The sequence below is a fragment of the Capra hircus genome, assembly GCF_001704415.2.
Source record: "Capra hircus breed San Clemente chromosome X unlocalized genomic scaffold, ASM170441v1, whole genome shotgun sequence".
NCBI classification, from domain to species: Eukaryota; Metazoa; Chordata; class Mammalia; order Artiodactyla; family Bovidae; genus Capra; species Capra hircus.
In genome coordinates this window covers 27,281,913-27,304,901 of record NW_017189516.1, presented here as the reverse complement: position 1 = coordinate 27,304,901, position 22,989 = coordinate 27,281,913, and the positions used below count along the sequence as shown (strand labels likewise).

The window sequence follows — 22,989 nt, the reverse complement described above, 5'->3', positions numbered from 1 at the left end:
CAACTCAATGGACATGAGTTTGAGCAAGTTCCGGGAGATGAGGAGGGACAGAGCAACCTGGTGTGCTGCAGTTCATGGGGTCACAAAGAGTCGGACATGACTGAGTGAACAACAACTGTAGGAAAATTCTGTTGCTTGCAGTTAAAAATACCCTATCTGATCAACCTTCCCAAAGATTTCAGGAATAAAACCAAAGTTTGTTTTGGAACTTTGCCGCTTGAGAAATTAGATCCTGCATAATTTCTAACAGATGCCTTAATAACAAGGACTGGTTCAAGAAATTATGGCACATATTATACATCCATGAAAAATTCTCCTTTAGGAAAAATAATGACACAAAATTATTTCAGTGTATTTTTAAGTTAAAAAGCAAGTATGGTATAAATGCACTGAAAAAATGTTAAAGTCCATTCCCAGAACCATTAACATTTAATTTTTTTTATCCACCAAGTTTCTATTAAGATGTATTGCTTTTAATACTTGAAAAAAAAGGACAGGATATTTGAAAAAGTAACCTAGACTCCTTCAAGTGTTCCTTCTCTTTCCTCTCCATCAGGTAAAGAAGCAAGTGTCCAGCATCAAAGTACACATTGAAAGCAGAAAGTGATCAGAACTCTTTAAGAACCTAAATTTCAAAAGGTCAGCTTCATGAGCTGTTCAGAGCAGAGCTTTCACAGAAGTCATAAAAGATAACCATTTCTCTTGCTACAAGGGTTACAGGCAATGTAGAATGACTTCCAAAAGCCTGTTGGAGATATCTAGGTTTGCATTCTTGCCTGAGCCACTGACCTTTGGGAATACTACAGATATATAAGAAAAGAATACCTGATCACCTGGTTTCAGGAGAGGTGGCAGGGTTTGAGGAACATCTTCTAGGAGCTAATTTACTAAAGAGGAAGTAGGGTTCTGTTGGGTTTTTTTTGTTTGTTTTTTGGGTTTTTTTTTTGCAGGATGAAAGGAACACATCCAAAAAGGAAGCCAGAATAAAAAAGCAGAGAGAAATCAAAACCAGCCTCACGAGGGTGATGGTGAATGGAGAAAAACAACACAGAGGGAAGCAGGAAGAGAAACAACAGCCAAGAAGCCCAATGGCTGGCAGCCTCCCCTAGGGTGAGCCCTGGACATCTGAAGTTGCTGACACTTCATGATAACATACAGATAGTCACAGGCACCAGCAATTCATGCATTGGTCCCGATGAGTAGAGCAAAGACGGCACAGGCTGGTCCCACATGATGGATTCAGAAGGATGCCGTGTTCCTTGGGTATATGGCCAATGTGGAAAGCCTTCTGAGAACCCAGTGCTGCTTCTGCACATTTGGGAATGCAAGTTAGACTCCCTGAAACCATCAGTACAAACTCAAACCACATCTTAAGAGGCCTTGTCATAGAGAAGCTGGTACACTGTGTTACGCTTCAGAGGAGCTGAGTTCAAGCTTCAGGTCTGATATGTACCAGCTGTGTGACCTTGGTTGTCCACTGTGTGTGTGCATGTGTGAGTGCTGAGTCGCCTCAGTCATGTCCAACTCTGCATGACCCCATGGACTGTAGCCTATCAGGCTCCTCTGTCCATGGGATTCTCCAGGCAAGAATATTAGAGTGGGTTGCTGTGCCCTCCTCCAGGAGATCTTCCCTACCCAGGGATCAAACCTGGGTCTCTTATGTCTCCTACAGTGGCAGGCGGGTTCTTTACCACTAGCGCCACCTGGGAACCCCTAGTTGTCCATTAAACATCTCTAAACCTCAGTTTCCTCATCTATAATAATTATTATTAGCTTTGCATCCTTCATAAGTTTCTTGTAAGAATCTAGTGGAATAATACATGTGATAGTGCTTTATAAAACTACAGAAGTCTCCACACTGTAAGGTACTATTAGTGATTTTGAAGTCCTAGTCAGGAAAATCTTAAAGTGGGGAATTAGGGATGGTTAACATGCTAAGGGAAAAAAATTTTTTAACGATGGTCATCCAGAGAAGAAACACAAACATATAGATCTACAACCTTGGAGCAGATGGTGCTGACAGAGAGAAAGCTGAACACCATTAAGTTGTCATGTTTTATATCAAGGGAAACAATTTTAGAAAGAATTTTGAGAAAAGAATCGAAGCCCAAGAGAGCTGAGGGAATTATGAGATCTCTTCCTTGGGACTTCGTGTTAAACAAATTATTTTTGTTCTCCCCCTACCCTAAAAAGAGAAAAAACTTAGACATTTGATCCTAAGACCAATGTCAGGAGAGCATAGAAGAATCACGTTTGTGTCATTTGGGCCCTCCAGGAAGCAGACTCTGAGAAGCAGCTGAGAGTGCATGAGGTTTATGGATTTGCAGATGCCTGAAGGGAAAGATAAGGGGAGAGGAAGCAATTTGGGGCAGGGAGCACCTCAAACCATAATGCATCTCTGACAAGGCCTCAGCCACCCCAACAGGGAGTCCTGGAGCACAGATTTCCCCTTTAAAGGAATTCTGATGGGCAGGGGCAGCCAGACCTTGCTACCTTCACTGTGCTCAGTCATTGACTAGGGGCTGCCCAGAAACAATGTAGCCTCAGCTCAAAAGTTGAGCTGGATTCTGAAGTGCTAATAGTTGATAGGTTCGATCCCTGGGTTGGGAAGATCCCCTGGAGGAGGGCATGGCTACCCACTCCAGTATTCTTGCCTGGAGAATCCCATGGACAGAGGAGCCTGGCCAGCTACAGTCCATGAGGTCACAAAGAGTCAGACACGACTGAGCGATTAAGCACAGCGTAGCAGTTGGAGAGCATCAGCTAACCGCACTCTTCAGCATGGATCTGCACTCTCTTTCATGAAAAGAGATGGAGCAGTGCATCTCCACAGCTGCCACAGTGCTGACTAAGGGAGATGCCAAGAGATCAAAGATATTCAGATACACTGGGGTTTTTTTTAGGGTGGCCTCTGGAAAGTCTAGACTGGACTACTGAGCAAAACTACTGTTTGTGAGCACTTAACAACAGGGAGTGGAGATCAGTAAAGGCCAATAGGGTTCATCAAGAAAATACCTACACCCATGGCTGATTCATGTCAATGTATGGCAAAAACCACTACAATATTGTAAAGTAATGAGCCTCCAATTAAAATAAATAAATAAAAATTTAAAAATACCATAATAGCTCATCTCACTGTTTTGTTGTTGTTGTTATTGTTACTTGTTTCTATTGATTTTTATTCTTAAAATATTTTTTATTTTATATTGCAGTATAGCCAATTAACAATGCTGTGATAATTTCAGGTGCAGGGCCGAGCAACTCAACCATACATATGCTTGTTTCCATTCTCCCTCAAACTCCTCTCTCATCCAGGCTGCCAGGTAACATTGAGCAGAGTCCCCTGTGCTATACAGTAGGTCCTTGTTGGCTAGCCATTTTAAATATTGTTTATTCACTAGGTCATGTCCAACTCTTTTGCTATCCCATGGACTGTAGCCCGCCAGGCTCCTCTGTCCATCAGATTTCTCAGGCAAGAATACTGGAATGGGTTGCCATTTCCTTCTCCAGGAGATCTTCCGGATCCAGGAATCAAACCTGCATCTCCTGCATTGGCAGGCAGATTCTTTATCACTGAGCCACCAGAGAAGCCCATTTTAAATATAGCAGTGTGTATATACCGATTTCAAACTCCCTACACTGTTGGTGGAAATGTAAATTGGTACAGCCACTATGGAGAACAGTATGGAGGTTACTTGAAAAAATAAAAATAGAGTTGCCATATGACCCTGCAATCCCTCTCCTGGGCATATATCCAGGGGAAACCCTGGCCTGAAAAGATGCATGCACCCCAATGTTCACTGTAGCACTGTTTACCACAGCCAAGACACGGAAGCAACCTAAATGTCCATTGACAGAGGAATGGATAAAGAAGATGTGGTGCACATATACAATGCTTTGGGGTTTTTTTTGTTTTATTGGGTTGTTTTTTGTTTTTTGGGCAGTGCTACACAGCTTGCAGAAACTCAGTTCTCTTACCAAGGATGGAACTCAGGTCCTTGGCAGTGAAAGCACAGGGTCCTCATCACTGGAATGCCGGGAAATCCCCTCATTGACTGTTTTTTACATCACTAGTCTGACACGCATACATCAGGCGAATGTGAATAATACAGTATAACCAGATTTCAGAAAGATATTTACTGAAATCTAAAGCCATAGCTTTATCATCAAGATGGAAATAGGGGAACTGGGTAATAATTTAGTTGGGCACATTCTGATATTCTAAAGCAATCATGCCCATTGAGATCGATTAATAAGACATACATAAGCAGTTAATGTTTTAAATTCAAAGATCCCAAACCAGGATTTTTGTCTTCCAACACCAACTCTTCTTCCTCAATCGTGACATCTGTCAAGAATATTATATTTTCCCAGACATCCATGTATGAAAACTCTGAAATTCCGTGACTTCTTCCTTCTCCCTTGTTCTCTTCATTGACTCAGTTTCCAAGTCATGAAGACTATATCTCTTATGACCTCTCACATTCATCCTTTTGCTTTCATTCCTTGGCCTTGAGCACCATTTCTTCAAATCAACTCCGTGTCATGGCCTGCCCAGTGTTCTTCACACACTAATCCATCCCACACCATTCACACTGACCTTCCATGCCACTCCAAATTATTGGCTTGCTAGCCAGGGCCCCTTCAGTGGGGTCCTTCATTTATGCTTCTCATCTTACCATTTGCCCATGTGTCCCACCCCCTAATGGCTCAGCTGGTAAAGAATCCGCCTGCAATGCGGGAGACCTGGTTTCCATCCCTGGGTGGGGAAGATCCCCTAGAGAAGGGAACAGCTACCCACTCCAGTATTCTGGCCTGGAGAATTCAGTCCATGGGGTCCATGGGGTCGCAAAGAGGCGGACATGACTGAGTGACTTTCACTCACTCACTCCCACCCCTGGGATTAAACAAATCAAAGTACTGCTCTTACTGTGCCTCCTGCTGGCTGTCAGCTGCCTTGCAGATTTCTTCAATCCTGAGTCACACATTTAAAAAAAAGAAAAAATCATCAACGTTTCTGAAATTAGGAAGCACCTTATATTCAAGATCATACAAAACTGTCAGCCTCCGAATTAAGGCAGAAGTGATGACAGGCTCCTTGCTGCCTGTGACTGAGAATTTCGCAATATGTAAAAGGGATCGGTTCATCTAATTGTCATTGCAGCTGTATATTAACTTTGGATAGCTAATTTTTACTTAAAATGAGGCAGCATATGCTATAAACTGCTCTGGATACTTGAGGCAAAAGAAGGGAAGATCTCTGCCCTGGTGGAGCATATGTCATGAAGAACTGTTGCCAGGTTCTGAAGACTCTGTCACAGGATCTGGTGGACTTTTAAGAGAAGATCTTTAACTACTAGTGACAAATAACTCAATTAGGGGAAAAAGTGAAACTATGGTTCCACCAAATAAGTCATGAAGCACCATCTGTTATACTTTGTGTGACAGAAAATCATTTGTAGACAGTAACCTGTGTTTTGTTACCCTTGTCCTTTCCTCATTCTTCCCCTCCCACCAGTTCAAGCAGAGAGTTAGTCCCTTTCTCATTTACTTGGAGGGAGAATATGGCAGGGAAGAAAGCAAATATGGCCTAAAAGAGAGGGAATCTTGGCTCTACTTCCTGGTGGTACTAGGAACAAAAGGGTAAAGTGAAAAAGTGAAACTGTTAGTCGCTCAGTAGTATTTGACTCTTTGTGTCCGCATGGACTGTAGCCCTCCAGGCTCCTCTGTCCATGGAATTCCCCAGGCAAGAATACTGGAGTGGGTAGCCATTCCCTTCTCTAAGGGATCTTCCTGACCCAGGGATTGAACCCGAGTAAGGGAGTGGCAAAATTCCAGAAAGAAAGTGACACTCAAGGTACATCTAAAGGCGTGATGGGCAGTCTTGCAGGCTAAAGCATGTGTCCCAAGTAGAGTTTGAAGGGATTAAGAAGAGAAAGTGGTACCAAATATCTCCATCCAGTGGCTGAATGTTGAGTAAATCCCACGGAGCCAAAGAGAAATTCCAGAGAAGGGAAAAACTGAAGAAATAACCATGCTAAGTTTTTCCAGCAATCCAGAATGGAAAGCTCAAAGTAGAAATCAGGTTGAATTATAAAATGTAAAGTTGTATGTCTTCACATCTGAACAAACAAACTGAAAATCTTACCTGCTATACTTGCCATGTCACTGAATTAAATGTACCAAAGAGACCGAGAATCATGTGAACATTATGAACAGCAGTGAGTCCATGGAAACAGCAACTCAGGAAAATGTTCAGACTCCAAATGTGAAAAACACTTTCAAAATTTGGTCAGGATTCGAAAAAAGGAAGTAGCAGATATTTAAAGTTATAAGGGTAATCTCGATCATTTTTAAATGGATACTTGATATCATGTTTCTTATATTTTTCCTCTAAAAAGCTGCTACTTCAACTGATACTGGATATTACAATTCATGGCATTTTCGAAGGGAGGAAAAAAATCTGTTTTTCATCATTCTGAGGAATTTCTGCTGTCGAAATCCTACCCATCAGCAACCAAAGTGTCAAAAACAGGGGATTTGTTAAATAATTGCACTATATCTATATAGTGGAATAGAGTATTTATAAATGGTCTCATAGAAGAATATTTAATGAGTGAGAAAATGTTAAAGTTAACTAAATTTTTAAAAACCTCTGTGTGTGTATGTGTGTGTGTGTGTGATACCTATAGGTCTGCTTCCAAAGTGTCTCTCAAGACCTCCAACCTTTAATGTTATCTTTTAGTCTAATAGCCAAATGGCACACCTGAAATGTCATCTCATATACCTCGTATGGGAGGTCTACCAGTACTAGGGTGATCAATCATTTGAGTTTTCTCAAGATTAATGGGTTACCTGAGATTTCAGGATTAATATCAGGACAGCCCTGGGCACACTGGAACAGCTGGCAACTCTAATCAGTGCCTGATATCAGGAGCTGAATCAAGCCCCTGGTGTAGCAAGTTACTGCTGTGCTATCCATGACCAACTTTCCTGAGCTCTTGGTCCCCCTGCTGCTGATACCATCTGCAGGACCTAAACTAAAGCCTTGAGGTAACAGTAAGTACAATATGAATGTGCACTCAGTTGCCCATGTCTTTGCGACCCCATGGACTGTAGCCCGTCAGGCTCCTCTGTCCATGGGATTATCCCAGCAAGAATACTGGAGTGGGTAGCCATTCCCTTCTCCAGGAAATCTTCCCCACCCAGGGATCAAACCCATGACTCCTGCATTGCAGGTGGATTCTTTACCACTGAACCACCAGAGAAACCTGGTGTAAGATATATTTTGTTAAATCACATTGAATCTAGAACATCATTTCTAGCACTTTCTCCAGGGATCTGTACTTAGCCCTGTACCATGTTTGGTATTTCTGTACCTTTTATAAATGCAAAAGACCCTGTTAAGAAGATGAAAGACAAGTTACCACCTGGGACAAAATATTTGCAAGCCACCTAACCAACACAGAACTAGTGTCTAGAATATATAAAGAATTCTCACAACTTCACAACAACAACAACAAAATGACATTTCATTGAGGAGGATATACAGTTAGCTAATAAGCACATGCTTAACCATCAGAGAACTGCCCTTATCCTGCTCTTTCTACCAATCTTTAGCAAAACTCCCCAGTTCTTCAGAGGCCATCCCCAGCCTCCTCTTGACTCCCTTTTCCCCTCTCTCAACCCAAGCCTGCCTTAATTAGCACAGCCATCTACTTCATGCTCTGGACCTTATCTTGGTGTCAGGAGGAAGGCCATCCTGGGGCATCCAGTCCCACCAAGTCAGCCTGGCCACTAAGAAGGGAATGAAAGTTGCTCAATTATGTCCAACTCTTTGCGACCCCATGGACTATACAGTCCATGGAATTCTCCAGGCCAGGATATTGGAGTGGGTTGACATACTCTTTGCCAGGGAATATTCCCAACCCAGGATCAAACCTAGATCTCCTGCACTACAGGCAGATTCTTTACCAGCTGAGTCACCAGGGAAGCCCAAGAATACTGGAGTAGGTAGCCTATCCCTTCTCTAGTGGATCTTCCCTACCCAGGAATTGAACCAGGGTCTCCTGCGATGCAGGTGGATTCTTTACCAACTGAGCTAAAGGAAGAGGGATTTTCAGGTAAGTGGGGAGAAGGGTAGACACAGCTGGATGCAGGCACAAGGATCTTTCTGGTGCTTTCCCCATCACACCAGAGGCCATCAGGTCCTTTCCCCTCCTTCCTTCTCAGACAGGCAAGAGGAGCTGAAGCATAAACTCTATTGAGTTTTTCTGTTTCCTAAGCCAGAGGTCCCCAACCCTCAGCCATTGACCAGAACTGGTCCATGGTCTGTTAGGACCTGGGCTGCACACAGGAGGTGAGCAGCGGGTGAGCGAGCAAAGCTTCACCCATATTTACAGCTACTCCCCATCACTCTTGTCACCACCTAAGCTCGGAAAACAAGTTCAGGGCTCCCATTACAGTGAGCTGTATAATTATTTCATTATATAGCACAATGTAATGCTAATAGAAATAAACTGCACAATAAATGTGATGTGCTTGAATCATCCCCAAACCAGCCCCCAACCCCCGTTGTCCACGGGAAATTTGTCTTCCATGAAACAGTCCCTGTTGCCAAAAAGTTTGGGGACCCCTGCCCTAAGCGGTAAAAAGGCTTCACCTTTCAAATCAAAATGTGCTGCTTAATGGTTGGTGAACTGACTTCTAGTTCTTTCATAGCCAAATATGGCTGGTGAAGGGGCACGCCAAATTATCCATGGCAGGGGGCTGGGAAGGGGTCGGGGTGTGTGTGTGTGTGTGTGTGTGTGTGTGTGTGTGTGTGTGATCCATAGGGACAGATACACCCAGAATTAAAACAGTGGAGGGTGGAGGCCTTCAGGATCCTTTAAAACTCCCAGGTGGAAACCAGGTCGGACATGCATCCTGCCTGGACCTTTCCTGCACAGCCAGGATATCCTGTGTTTGTCAAAAGGACTGCATAGGGAGGCCCTGGCCATTGTCCATCCCGAAATCTGCCCTTCAGCCCCTCCCCAGCCTGTAGCAGCCGCCCCGGGGCAGAGGAAGAGTAACTCTGGAAACAGTTTTATCAGCATCCTCCACGGACTTCCTCACCTCCTCCCCAGCCTCATTAGCCCCAAGGTCCTTAGCATCCTCCAGCAGAAACCTGTGAAGCTGGGATGGGGTCAGCGCCCTAAAGCCAGCCCCTTCTCTTTTGCCAAGACCTGCCTCTGCACAGCCCTAAGTGGGTACAGCTGGAATCCTGAGCCTGCGATGGAGCCCCGACTGGGGCCCAAAGCTGCCGCCCTCCACCTGGGCTGGCCGTTCTTGCTGCTGTGGGTCTCCAGCCTGAGCTACTCTGTCTCTTCACCGGCTTCTCCCTCTCCTTCTCCGGTGTCCCGAGTCCGAACGAGCTACAATTTGGGAAGGACTTTCCTCGGTCTTGATAAATGTAACGCCTGCATCGGGACATCTATTTGCAAGAAGTTCTTTAAAGAAGAAATAAGGTCAGAATCTCAGTTGGATAACTCTGAGGGGCAAAATGTTGTTCCCTTCATGTGATGAGGTCCAGGAATTTCTTGAAAATAAGTCAGGGTGTAGTTTTTGGGTGCGAGCTAAAGCAAAGCCATTTAATTATAGTGGTAATAGGTTAAGGTTGGGATGGAGAGGCGGGAAGGTGTGAAGTCTAATTCCAGCTCTAAATGCTAAATCCAACACTTCCTTTGGAAGTGAGAGCATAAAGTTTTAAAGTTTTCTTTTCCATGAATGAAGTAGCCCGGGACTATCGAGTTTACCAAGTTCATTTCTCATAGTAGCAGGGAAATAAAATTTATAGAAAACTTACTATGTGACGAACGTTTTTAAGCTATTGTTATTTTCGCCTCACAACAATCCTGGGAGTTAGTGATTCACACCCATTATTCAGATAGCGAACGGAAACCTAGCAAGGTTCAGTGACTGGCTCAAGGTCACCACCGAATAAGTGGCATATCTGGGACTCAAACCAAAGCAGTTTGCTCCAAAGTTTCTGAATGAGTTTTCTGTTGTGAACTGTTACCTCGATCAGAGGAAAACCTAAGTTCAATAAATCTCATGCACATGGCTCTCCCCAGAGAATGGTACCATGCTCTGGAATCAACCCTGTCAACTCATGTGCAATGAACCTTTACTATGGCCAAGGCCCAGGACGTGCTATAATGACATTGCTATAACTCTGGTCCTTGCCCTCCAGGGGTTCAGGAGGTAGGGAACAGTGTTACAAACAGCAATAAGGCCTGATCTGAGGCAGGCCAGAAGTGAAGTGTGAAGGACCTCGGGGAATTCCAGGGAGAGAATATTAATTCCAAATGGGGACTAGAGAAGGGCTTCTGAGCACAGCCATGAAGGATGATGAGCTGAAATTAAGTGGGAGGAGAGCAGCTTAAGGTAGAAGGATCAACTTAAGCAAAGGCCCAGAGGTGTGCCTTCGTGGCTGGAGCATGGGGCCCATGTGGAAGCATGGCACAAGGAGGATGTTGCAAGGGGCAGGGGGCCTTGAATGCCATATCAAGGAATTGGGACCCTAACCTGTGAGCCAGTGGTCTCCAGCCTTCTCAATATCAAAGACACTTTGTAATAGACCTCTTCTCTTATGCCCTCCCTCAAGGCTCTGCCCCTGGCTTGTAAGGTTTGGTGACCAGGCAGAAGGCATTAACTGACAATAATTTTATTATCTATATTAACCAAAACTTGAGTATTCCACTGAGTTACTAAACAGAAATAACAAACAGAAAATACCAATAAAAATGTTGAACTTCTTTTGTGAGATGGTAGATATCACAGGGAGTTGAACTTTTCCTAGTAGACTGTTTTTTAAAAATTTTTATTGGAGTGTAGCTGATTTACAATGTAATGTTAGTTTCAGGTAAATAGAAAAGTGCATCAGTTCTCTATACACATATATTCATTCTTTTTTAGATTCTTTTCCTTTATAGGTTATTACAGAATACTGAGTAGAATTCCTTGTGCTACACAGCAGATCCTTATTAGTGATCTATTTTATATATGGTAGTGCATATATATGGGTTTCCCAGGTGGCTCAGTGGTAATGAAAATGCCTGCCAAGCAGGAAACACAGGAGATGCAGGTTCGAGCCCTGCATTGGAAAGATTCACTGGAGGAGGAAATGGCAACCCACTCCAGTATTTTTGCTTGGAAAAATCCCATGGACAGAGGAGCCTGGCAGGCTATAGTCCATGGGGACACCAAGAGTCAGACACGACTGAGCACACACACACACGTGTGTGTGTGTGTGTGTATATATATATATATATATATACATATGAAAGTGAAAGTGAAGTCGCTCAGTCGTGTCCGACTCTTTGCGACCCCATGGACTGTAGCCTATTAGGCTCCTCCATCCATGGGATTTTCCAGGCAAGAGTGCTGGAGTGCGTTGCCATTTCCTTCTCCAGGGGATCTTCCTGACCCAGGAATCGAACCCAGGTCTCCCGCATTGCAGGCAGACTCTTTACCATCTGAGCCGCCAGGTAAGATCATATATATATATATATATATATACATATATATATTCTATTATCATTTTTAAGGCATTTTGAATGTTGAAAAATTGAAAGACTTCCACTTATAGGAGTTCTGTAGCAGGCAATGGTGAGGGTGTTACATAGGGTGGGGACAAGATGAGGCCAGTATTTGGCAAAGATCTTCTGGAAAGCAGTGTGCAGAATAGCCAGGTGATGCAGACCAGTTCTCCTCGTCCAGGAGAAAGATCATTGAGAACAAAGCTGGGCAGGAAGGATGCAAGTCAATTTAGCTGGAGACTTATTTTGTCGATCAACTCAATGTGAGAGGAAAAAAGATGGCGATGTGGAAAATGAACTCAAGAATTCCCACCTAAGAAATGGGACGAATAAAACCAGTAACACAGGGGAAGTGGGTGGGACTGATTCCTTAGAGAAAGAAGGCAGTGAAAATAGGGACAGATTTTAAGATAGGAGGGAGGGAAATTAAGGGATTCACCTGAGGAAGAGCTCCAGATTCACCTCCCCCTCCAGATAAGTAAATAAGAATATATTAATCTTACAGTCAACTCTTTACCAAGTGGAAAGAAATGAGGCTTTTCTCATCAGGCAAGTAATGGCCAAATTCAGGAAGCATTTCCCCAAATAGGTCTGTGTTCCAGTTTGAGTTCAGGATATTACTTCAGCTCCCTCAGAATTCATTTTCCACATGTGCCTGCCTGAAAGGGAAGCGTGCAGATCCAAGCAGGAAATCACCAGGCAGGGCAGGTTGGGGTCTGGAATGCTTCACGCTGAGAAGTCACATTCTCAATGCAAGGAAACTGAGGCCAGTGAATGGGTCTGGAAATGTAGCCTTGTTTATAGTCCTTTTCTCTACATTGTAAATAGTTATTTCCTTATTTTAAAAGTGATATATCTTTATTTTAGAATCTTCAGGAAATATCGATTAAAGAAAACACAAAATAAAGATCTCAGACAATTCCTCACCAAGGATCACCGCTTCATTAACGTTTTGGTGTATGACCCTTACTACCTTTTTGCTAAGTGTGGATTAAAGTTTTTTTCAACAAAAATGTGAGCATATTATGCACTCTTTTGGAAACTTTTATTTAACAATATATCGGTAAGATTTTTCCACATTAACTATTCCCCACAATTTGATTTTTAGCAGTTTCATGGTATTCGATTGCATCAGTCAATCCTAATTTATTTAGCTAAATCACTGTGGTAGGACAACTAGGGTTTTTTGCACTTTATGTTATTAAAAACAGTGCTATGTTGAACCTCCTCCTATGTGATGTGCATATCAGTAATTAATTCCTATAACAAATTCTAAAAGGTAAAATTTCTGGGTCAAAAAATATAGTGACTTTTTAGAATTTTGAGACATATATATATACATATCCAAATGGAGACTTCTTCCTATGGAGTTTACTTCTTGCATACTCAGAAATGTTTACTATTACTATTATTTTTGCTTTGTATATTCTTCTGAGTTGAGCCCTTTTTTCAGACTTTCTGGCCTTTTGTATTTCTCCTTTGTTAAATAGTCTGCAAATTCACATCCTTAGCCTCTCTTTCCAAAGGTGTGTTTGCTCATCTTGTTCTTGTCCATCTCCAAACATTTCTCCACTTTGAAAAATGATCATGATGCTACCTTATGAGAAAACCCATCCCAGGCTTTCAGATGGTAAGCTGAAATGCTGTTGCCAGACAAGCATTAGCACTCCAGGACCTGTCCTCATTAAGAACTGGACAATGCTTGTTGTTCAGCAACAGAGAGTGAGCTCCTGAGGCTGACTGGGTAGGCTGAAGACACATGATTGGTGGATGATGTCACCTTTCCTTCTTTCCCTATCTGTTCCCTATTGCTTCCTGGGTCAGGAAGATCCCCTGGAGAAGGGATAAGCTACCCACTCCAGCATTCATGGGCTTTCCTGTGGCTCAGACAGTAAAGAATCCATCTGCAATGCAGGAGATCTGGGTTCTGTCCCTGGGTAGGGAAGATCCCCTGGAGGAGGGCATGGCTATCCACTTCAGTATTCTTGCCTGGAGAATCCCGTGGACAGAGGAGCCTGGTAGGCTACAGTCCATGGGGTCACTAAGAGTCAGACATGACTGAAGGGACTTAGCACACAGCTATAACCCCTAATAATGTTACCAGTCTGTTCCCAAGAGCTAAGTCATAAAATGGATGATAAAGGACTAAGTAGCAGCAAAGTGGTTTAGAGTACAAGCTCTGGAGCCCTGAAGGCTACTTCCTCCATTTCCTGGCTGTGTGACTTGGAGTAAAGCACTTAACATTTCTGTGCCTCAGTTTCCTTATCTGCATGATAACAGCAGCGCTGACCTCATAGGTTTGTTGAAAGGTAAAACTGAATTAGGGTACATAAAGTGTTTAGCAAAGAGATTGCTAAAGTGATTCATAAATGTGTGTTGCTGCTATTGTTATCTAAAAGAGCCATCTGGTTGTAGACCCTTAGTTACAGGCCTTTGGGGAGAAGTGGTTTGAACCCGCATGAACAAGAGCAGTTACAGGAAACAGACAGGCCTGCCTCAGGGCCCTGCTACTGCTGCTAATTCACTTCAGTTGTGTCCGACTCTGTGCGACCCCAGAGACGGCAGCCCACCAGGCTCCCTCGTCCCTGGGATTCTCCAGGCAAGAACACTGGAGTGGGTTGCCATTTCCTTCTCCAATGAATGAAAATGAAAAGTGAAAGTGAAGTCGCTCAGTCGTTTCCGACCCTTAGCGTCCCCATGGACTGCAGCCCTTCAGGCTCCTCCGTCCATGGGATATTCCAGGCAAAAGTACTGGAGTGGGTTGCCATTGCCTTCTCTTCCTTATCCTCCCAGTGTGGAGGATCAATTCCCATGATTGTCCTAAAAATGCCAGTAAAATTGATTCCTTGCAAGTTTTTGGCGTTTGGTCTTTTTAAACAGATTTGTGGCAATGTCCTGGAATAGAATTCTGTGTGCCTATTTCCATTGAAGTTTGAACAGTCCAGTATCACAGAAGGTATTGACTGACAGTTTCTTAGAGCATCTTCTTAGAAAAGCTTGCAGTCTCTTAGGGTAACTGTGTCATGTAAGCGAGAAAAAAATACAATGTAGGGTGTGGAGCTAGTTCCTCGAAAACTCATTATCATGAGGTTGCCCAGTAATGCCCAATAATAAGAATTTAAAGATTCTTATTGAAATTAAGTTAAAAATTAGGTCCTTCTGTATAGCACAGGGAACTATATTCAATACCCTGTGATAAATCACACTGGAAAAGAATATGGAAAACAATGTATATACACATGTAACTGAATTACTTTGCTATACAGTAGAAATTAGCACATTGTAATTCAACTATACTTCAATAAAACAATTATTTATTTTTAAAAAAAGAAATTAAATATATAACATATATACCTAATTTTCATTTGCAGTATAACCCTCAATAATAATGAAGATACACAATTTTCTTAGTAATTTTTCATATATGAACGAGAAGAAGATCTAGCATTATTTCTTGATGGAAATGTTGGCACACAGCTAGAGAGATGACTGGAGAAAAAGGTCACTGTGGGTTGGGCGTAGAAAATCAGCAAATGGTAATAGGCCAGTGCCTCTCCCCCATTGTGTGGAATCACACACCTCCTGGATCCCAGATAGCTTTGAGTCTGCTGACCCTTTAACAGCCACTGTTCCCTGAGACTTGGCTGGGACCACAAACTTAAATCTTTGGACTGAAAGAAAAATTGATGGGGCCGTTTGGGGTTGGATATGAAGGGGCCAGAGAACTAGATTCCGCACGCCGCAGCTAGAACCAGGGTAGCGAAGGAGAAAGATCATGGGTTTTGCTGACAGAGAGCCCTGGGTTTGCACCCCTGCTTAGCCACATATTATCTGACCTTGGGCAAGGCACTTAAGCTCTGTAAGCCTGCTTCCACATCTGTTAAGTGGGGATGGGACATGAGGAGAATCAAAGGTACCAGAGTGTGTAAAACTGCTGCCTTCACAGAAAGCCAGTTAAGTGAAGAAGATAAAGTTTGTGTCCAGTATGCAGATCCCTCACCTTTTCTGATATCACATATAAACTTCCTTAAGCCTGAGAAAACAAAAATAGTCCTTTGACAGAAAGAGCCTTGAGCACCCCAGGCTAAGGAGAAGAAATGGATCCGGGCAGATGTGGGCCCCTATGTCCCTGTCCCCAGGCTCTGCTGGCTCTGGCAGTATGACTGGTCCCTGCCTAGTTCCTTCTCTCCAGCTCCCAGGCTGATCTGAAAATGGCTGATCCTTTTTCAGGTTTGACAACGGGCTGGCCTTACACCTCGGACCACCTCCTGACGACTTGCCTTCTTACTCTGCAAATTACTCAGATGATTTCAAAACCTGGCGCCCAGTGGAGATCTCGAGGCTGGTCAGCAAACAGCAAAACAAGATCTCAGACGGGAGAATCTGTGCCTCCGCAGCTGCCCCCAAGACCTGCAGTATTGAGCGTGTCCTGCGGAAAACAGGGAGGTTCCAGAAATGGCTGCAGGCCAAGCGACTCACACCAGACCTGGTGCGGGTGAGTGTCCTGGCTGTGAGGGGCAGGAGAACAGAGGGTACCATTGCCAGCTTACATCTCAGTCTGTCTGGGCAAAAGCAATTGTAGTTTGTCTAAAGTGGGACAAAGCAGTGTCATGAAACAACATGGCTTGTGACGAGATAAGAACTAAAGAGGTTTCCTGATGGCCCAGACAATAAAGAGTCTGACTGCAGTGCAGGAGACCCAGGACTGATCCCTGGGTCAGGAAGATCCGCTGGAGAAGGAAACGATAACCACTCCAGTATTCTTGCCTGGAAAATCCCATGGACAGAGGAACCTGGCAGACTACAGTCCATAGGGTCACAAAGAGTCGGACACGACTGAGCAACTTCACAAAGTGGTTTAGTTGTAGGGACTCCTCTCATTGTCATTCTCCATTCTCTCTGATGTGACCCTGAGGGACTCTTTGGGAAAGAGTTCCTAGCTGCCATCTCTGGTCTGAACATCTGACGGGATGACCCTCACGAACATTGCCCCCTCCCCCAAAAGGGATTAGCTCACCTACAATGTTTGCTAACCCCTAACCTGTCACTGTTCTTTTTTGGAATATTCATAACGATTTTATTTTTAATTGAAGGATAATTGCTTTACAATATTGCATTGGTTTCTGCCATTCATCAACATGAATTAGCCACAGGTATACCTATGTCCCCTCCCTCTTGAACCTCCCTCCCACCTCCATCCTTTCCCACCCCTCTAGGTTGTTGCTACTAAGTCACTTCAATCGTGTCTGACTCTGTGTGACCCCAGAGACGGCAGTCCACCAGGCTCCCCCGTCCCTGGGATTCTCCAGTCAAGAACACTGGAGTGGGTTGCCATTTCCTTCTCTAGGTTGTTACAGAGCCCTGATTTGAGTTCCCTGAGTCACACAGCAATTTTCCGTTGTCTATCTTACATATGGTAGTGTATATGCTTCCATGATTCTCTTTCCATTCATCTTACCTTCTCCTTCCTTCCCCTGCCCATGTCCATAAGTCTATTCTCTATACTCCATGTGACTGTCTTAGAATCTTCCATATACATCCTCTTTCATGATCCAGAGACCCTACTCTGAAAATCAGCTTCCTTTTTCATCTCCCACCATAAAGAAGAACCAAACCTAAGTCACTGTGAAAGCAGACTCCAATAACGCAGCTCCCTCCTCCCATTCAAGAGTTCCGACCCACTCCCATGAGCAGACTGCCTTCAGAGCTTTGGCACATTGCTGGTGACATCTTACCCTGTGTTTGTCCCCTCCTGCACTGTCATTGCTGGTATCATCTGATTTTTATCCAAACCAACATAGTCATGGACCTCCATGCACATCCAGCCCAGCCCCTTAGGGCAGGCAATGCCACCTCAAAAGACTGAGGAGCCACTCACCTTTAGCAAAGATGAGAAAGAAGAACTCACCTCAATCTTCCTGCCATGATGAGGCTGGAGGATTTGGCATTCCTCGGGGGCATGCCAAGATTGTTTCTCGAAGTCCCCAGACCACTAGCCACTTCAAATGGGCACATAAGGCTGCCCAGGTAAATTCTGAGCACTAATAGACCTTCCCTTTGGTGTGTTCAAGATGAGTCACCCAGAACAAAGCAGAATCACTGGTCCCTAGATATCTCAACCACGTGGCAAGACCATGTGACTTTGCTTTACGGTTGTGCGGAAACTGCTTAGAAATCAAGAGGAATCAAGCTGCTGGTAACATGGCCATCATCTGACACTGAACTTTACATGTGGTCCTTTTGTACTCTGTACTTTACAAATCTCACTGTCCTGGAATGCGGAGAAAATAAGCCAGAGGAAGTCAAGCTATTCCCAGGCTGGAGAGGTGGTGGCAGGACCCAGCCTAAGGGTCTTGGAGTCGGTGTGGGAGATAGGAATTGGAGACTCAGGCGGGAAGAACCTTATGGGAGCTGCTCAACACTGGGCAGAAACATGAAACAGAGGGCAGATATCAAAGCCCACACCATGGTACACACCCTAGATGTAATGGCTGTGTGCCTCTTTCTGTGCCTGCAGACACATCCTCTGCCTGCAGAAACACCCTCCCTGCACTGGCCTGGGGTACCCACCATCTGTCATTGTCAGGCTGGCCACATGGGAAGGACTAATATGAGACCTCCTGGGCTTTGCCTCAAATATGTGCTCAAGAACAAATAGGAGTCCCCAGGAAGAGTAAAACAAGATACACAAGGAATTGTTTCAGAACCCCTTGAAAATCCCATCACTTCTTCCTGCTCTCATTGTTGTCTGTTCCCTTGCTGGCAGGCACAGTTCTCCCAAGCCACCGGCCTCAGGCTATCTCCACCTGGGACCTGGACCATGTACCGAAGGAAAGAACTTCCTGGTGCATAAGATACATTTGGGATTTCACAGAAAGTGACTAAACTGGTCTTGGGCTTTGAACTAAGGAAGACTCCCTCTTTCCCTCATTTCTAGACACTTCATAATGCAGTGGAGATTATCCTAGGGGGGCTAAAAAGTCCAAAGCAACCTGCCAGGTACATCTAGTGTCACCTACCTTGATGAGTATAGATGCTGTGGTAAAAGCAGAAGATCCCTGGGGACTAGAAACTGTGGTTGAGTCCTGAAAGTAAAAGTATTAGTTGCTCAGTTGAGTCCAACTCTTTGCAACTCCACAGACTGTAGCCCACTAGGCTCCTCTGTCCATGGAATTCTTCAGGCCAGAATACTGGAATGGGTTGCCATTTTCTTCTCTAGGGGATCTTCCCCACCCTGGGGTCAAACCCACGTCTGTTGCATCTCCTGCATTGGCAGGTGGGTTCTTTACCATTATCCCCACCTGGGAAGCCCATCCATATTGTAGTCATTGCCACGTGCTGAGAGGAGAAGAGAATTAAGAGTGACTCTTTAATAGATACACAGTATCTCTTGGGGTGATGAAAATTTCTGGAGTTAGATAGTGGTGATAGTTGTACAACTAAAAGCCACTGAATTGTTCACCTTAAAATGGTCCAAATAATGAATTTTACATGATATAAAATTTACCTTAATAAAAAAATGAAAAATAAGCCATTTACAAAACTTCACCAATCCTCTGACTCCATTCCCTTAGAGCCCTGACAGGTGACAGGTGACATTAATAATTTAATTCATGCCAGGATGTTAACAGGTAATAGCATTTCACTGTAGCCCTCTGAGAAACCATATGTGTGTAAAGTCAATATTAAGATGCTCCCACCAGCCCATCCCATGACTATCTCAGACCTTCCTAATACCTCCATGCATTATTTCCCCCACAAAACCCAGATGTGGCCCTGGAATTCTCCTCAATAGTGTTCCATGCAAGCAGCCTCTGTCATGATTTCAGCTGGACTATGAGGTGACATCTATGTAACTGCCGATTCATCCCAGACTTGGCCAAATAGCTCTATTCTATTTTTCTGACAATTGGTCAGACATGAAGTCCTGATCTCTAATTTAGAAATTATAGTATTTCTCTTTTCACATGGGAGTTTTAGGAGTCAAGTGGAGAGAGATTGTAGAATGGATGGTAGGGAGACTTGCCTCATCCTTCAACTCTATATTCAATGGCCTGATGCCAACTCTGCCTATTGGCAAAGGCCATTCAGCACATGGCTTCAGTGTGCTTTCTCTGAATTCCTCAAGAGCCACTTTCCCCCAGGGATATAGGCCAGGACCCTCAAGTGTGCGTATTTGAGTGAGGATGTGCTGATGTGTGTTTGGAGGAGACAAAAGGAGCCACAAGAAACTGATGAGTTGGCTCAGAAAACTGGCAAGGCAGGGAAGGAAGGAGAAATGAAGAAATAAAAGAAAATTGGGAGGCAGGAGGGATCTGACTGGTGCAGGGCCCTCAGAACCTGGACTGTTGGTGTTGCTTAGAAAAGTCGACTTGGATGAAAAGATCCAGTGCTCCCCATCAGATGCCAAGTGCAATTTTGTATTAATACCAAGGACCCTCTCTTGAGCCATAGGCAATACACTGCAGCTAAGGGCTGCCAAGGAGGGTGGACTGGACCAGGAATCAGCAAAAGGGTGAAACAATGCAATGTGTGTGGGTGTATGTCTGTGGCACTTATGCTAATAAAACCATGACTTTTCTCCTCCAAAACCTGCATTGTTCTGACGGGAATACCCCACAGCCTAAATTACTAGCCCACAAATAGAGCCGTGGCCAAGGACAGCACCCAGAGTTTATCATGATGTGCTTGTTCACAAAACCACAAAGAAGGTTTCCTCTGCTGCTACGCAAGTGCCAAGAAGTAACCACCCTCAGCAGCACGTGGCTAATCAGAGGAAAAACAGTTCCTCCATCGAGTCCTCCTCCCATCCCCTCAACTGCCATCCACTCTGAACCTTGTTCTAAACACTAACCCTGTTCCTTGTCAGGTGGGAAGTGAAGTTTTTTCTCCCACTAGATGGTGGTATAGAGTGGTCAGGAAGCTTTGTTTAAAGCAAGGTGCCTGGCAATTTTACTTCCTTTGTCTCAATTCCTTTTTTTACATAAATACAATAAGAGATGGGTTTCCCAGGTGGCGCTAGTGGTAAACAACCTGCCTGCCAATGTAGGAGACGCAAAAGGCACAGGGGGTTCAGTCAGTAAAGACTCTGCCTGCAGTGCAGGCAACCCAAGTTCAATCTCTGGGTTCGGAAGATCCCCTAGAGAAAAAAAAGGCAGTATTCTTGTCTGGAAAATTCCATGGACAGAGGAGGAGCCTGGTGGGTCACAAGAGTTGGACCCGACTTAGCGACTAAACCACCATACACATATATTAAGAGAAATAAAGTAACCAAAGTGCATATTAACCATTTAATCAGAATATAGTTTTACAGGTAACTGCTAAATGAATGATAAAATTTCTTTTTGTTTAAATTTTATTTAAAAAAAAAAAAACATTGAAGGGGTATGGGTAGGACATATCCTAGACCCTAGGAGGGTATAAGCCTGTCTAGACAAGGCTCCTGCACTCTGAGAGATAACACCCCAGTGGGGGAGACAAAGCACATGCAATAAAGTCTGATAATTCAGCAGTGTGTGTATGCGTCATTGCTCAGTTGTGTCCGACTCTTTGCGACCCCGTGGACTGTAGCCCATCAGCCTCCTCTGTCCATGGAATTTTCCAGGCAACAATACTGTAGTGGATTGCTATTCCCTTCTCCAGGGGGTCATCCCAACCCACGGATCGAACCCAGGTCTCCCACACTGCAGGCAGACTCTTTACCATCTGAGCCACCAGGGAAGCCCTGGTGAGCCATAAATAAATAAATACAGCAGTGTGTACATGTCAAAAATAAATAATTTTTTTTAAAAAGAAACAGGACTCATAGATTATCCAACGCATCCTCGAAAATGACTCCTAAATTATTCTTGATCTCATGAATGAAAAGGAGACAGTGAAAGGTTTCCCTTGACACAGACAGGTTCGGAGAGAAAAACGGAGGCAAGAGAAGACTCAGGAAAGGTAGACATGAGTTGCCAGTGGCTCCTTCCCTATGAGTCTCAAATGCAGATTAGAGGCAGTCCCCAGAAAAAGCATTACTGAAGGCTGGACAGTCACCAAGACAGACCATCAGAGCAGACTTCATCTTTCCGGGGCCCTCAGCTTTTCCTGAACTTAGATGTTAGCCAACCAAGCCCCTTCTTAAATCAATCAAGCCATCCTTTGTTCTTTCTATGACGTCTTTCCTGGCTATCTAGCTATCCCTATCACTATAGCAACCTACTCTGGAGCAAACGCTTTTGATAGAGTGTAGCTTGTCTCAGAGTCCTGGGGATTGACTATCTACATAGTATATAATATATAATCTATAAAGATATTTGCTTGAAAAAATTGGTAGATGTAACTGATACATGTGCTACATTCTAAAAACCATTTATTAAGCCACAGAAACATTCAATACATTTTAAAAAGTAGAAATGCCAAAGGCCAGATCAAAGAAAAATGAGTTATTCTAGAATAATTCTGTTAAATGATTCCCTGGTAATGACTTAAGATCATCTCTTCTTCTTCTCAGTTTAGTTCAGTTGCTCAGTCGTGTCCGACTCTTTGCAACCCCATGAATCACAGCACACCAGGCCTCCCTGTCCATCACCAACTCCCAGAGTCTACTCAAACTCATGTTCATCAAGTCAGTGATGCCATCCAGCCATCTCATCCTCTGGCGTCCCCTTCTCCTTCTGCCCCCAATCTCTCCCAGCATCAGGGTCTTTTCCAATGAGTCAAATCTTCGCATGAGGTGGCCAAAGTATTGGAGTTTCAGCTTTAGCATCAGTCCTTCCAATGAACACCCAGGACTGATCTCCTTCAGAATGGACTGGTTGGACCTCCTTGCAGTCCAAGGGACTCTCAAGAGTCTTCTCTAATACTACAGTTCAAAAGCATCAATTCTTCGGCACTCAGCTTTCTTCACAGTCCAACTCTCACATCCATACATGACCACTGGAAAAACCATAGCCTTGACTAGACGGACCTTAGTCGGCAAAGTAATGTCTGTGCTTTTGAATATGCTGTCTAGATTGGTCATACCTTTCCTCCCAAGGAGTAAGCATCTTTTAATTTCATGGCTACAGTCACCATCTGCAGTGACCATCTACAGTCACCATCTACAGTCCACCATCTGCAGGAGCCCCCCAAAATAAAGTCTGACACTGTTTCCACTGTTTCCCCCATCTATTTCCTATGTAGTGATGGGACCAGATGCCATGATCTTAGTTTTCTGAATGTTGAGCTTTAAGCCAACTTTTTTACTCTCCTCTTCCACTTTCATCAAGAGGTACTTTAGTTCCTCTTCACTTTCTGCCATAAGGGTGGTGTCATCTGCATATCTGAGGTTATTGATATTTCTCCCAGCAATCTTGATTCCAGCTTGTGCTTCTTCCAGCCCAGCGTTTCTCATGATGTACTCTGCATATAAGTTCAATAAGCAGGG

At 44.0% G+C, this 22,989-nt stretch overlaps 1 protein-coding gene across 1 annotated transcript in view; it reads left to right on the top strand.

The window, feature by feature from the left end:
• The first annotated feature begins 9,146 nt into the window (after positions 1-9,146).
• Positions 9,147-22,989, top strand: part of CXHXorf36 (chromosome X CXorf36 homolog) — a 39,054-nt gene continuing 25,211 nt past the window's right edge. The window contains exons 1-2 of the mRNA XM_018043895.1: positions 9,147-9,506; positions 15,810-16,074. Coding sequence (XP_017899384.1) covers positions 9,274-9,506; positions 15,810-16,074 — 498 coding nt within the window. The 5' untranslated portion in view covers positions 9,147-9,273. The remainder of the gene's footprint in view (positions 9,507-15,809; positions 16,075-22,989) is intronic.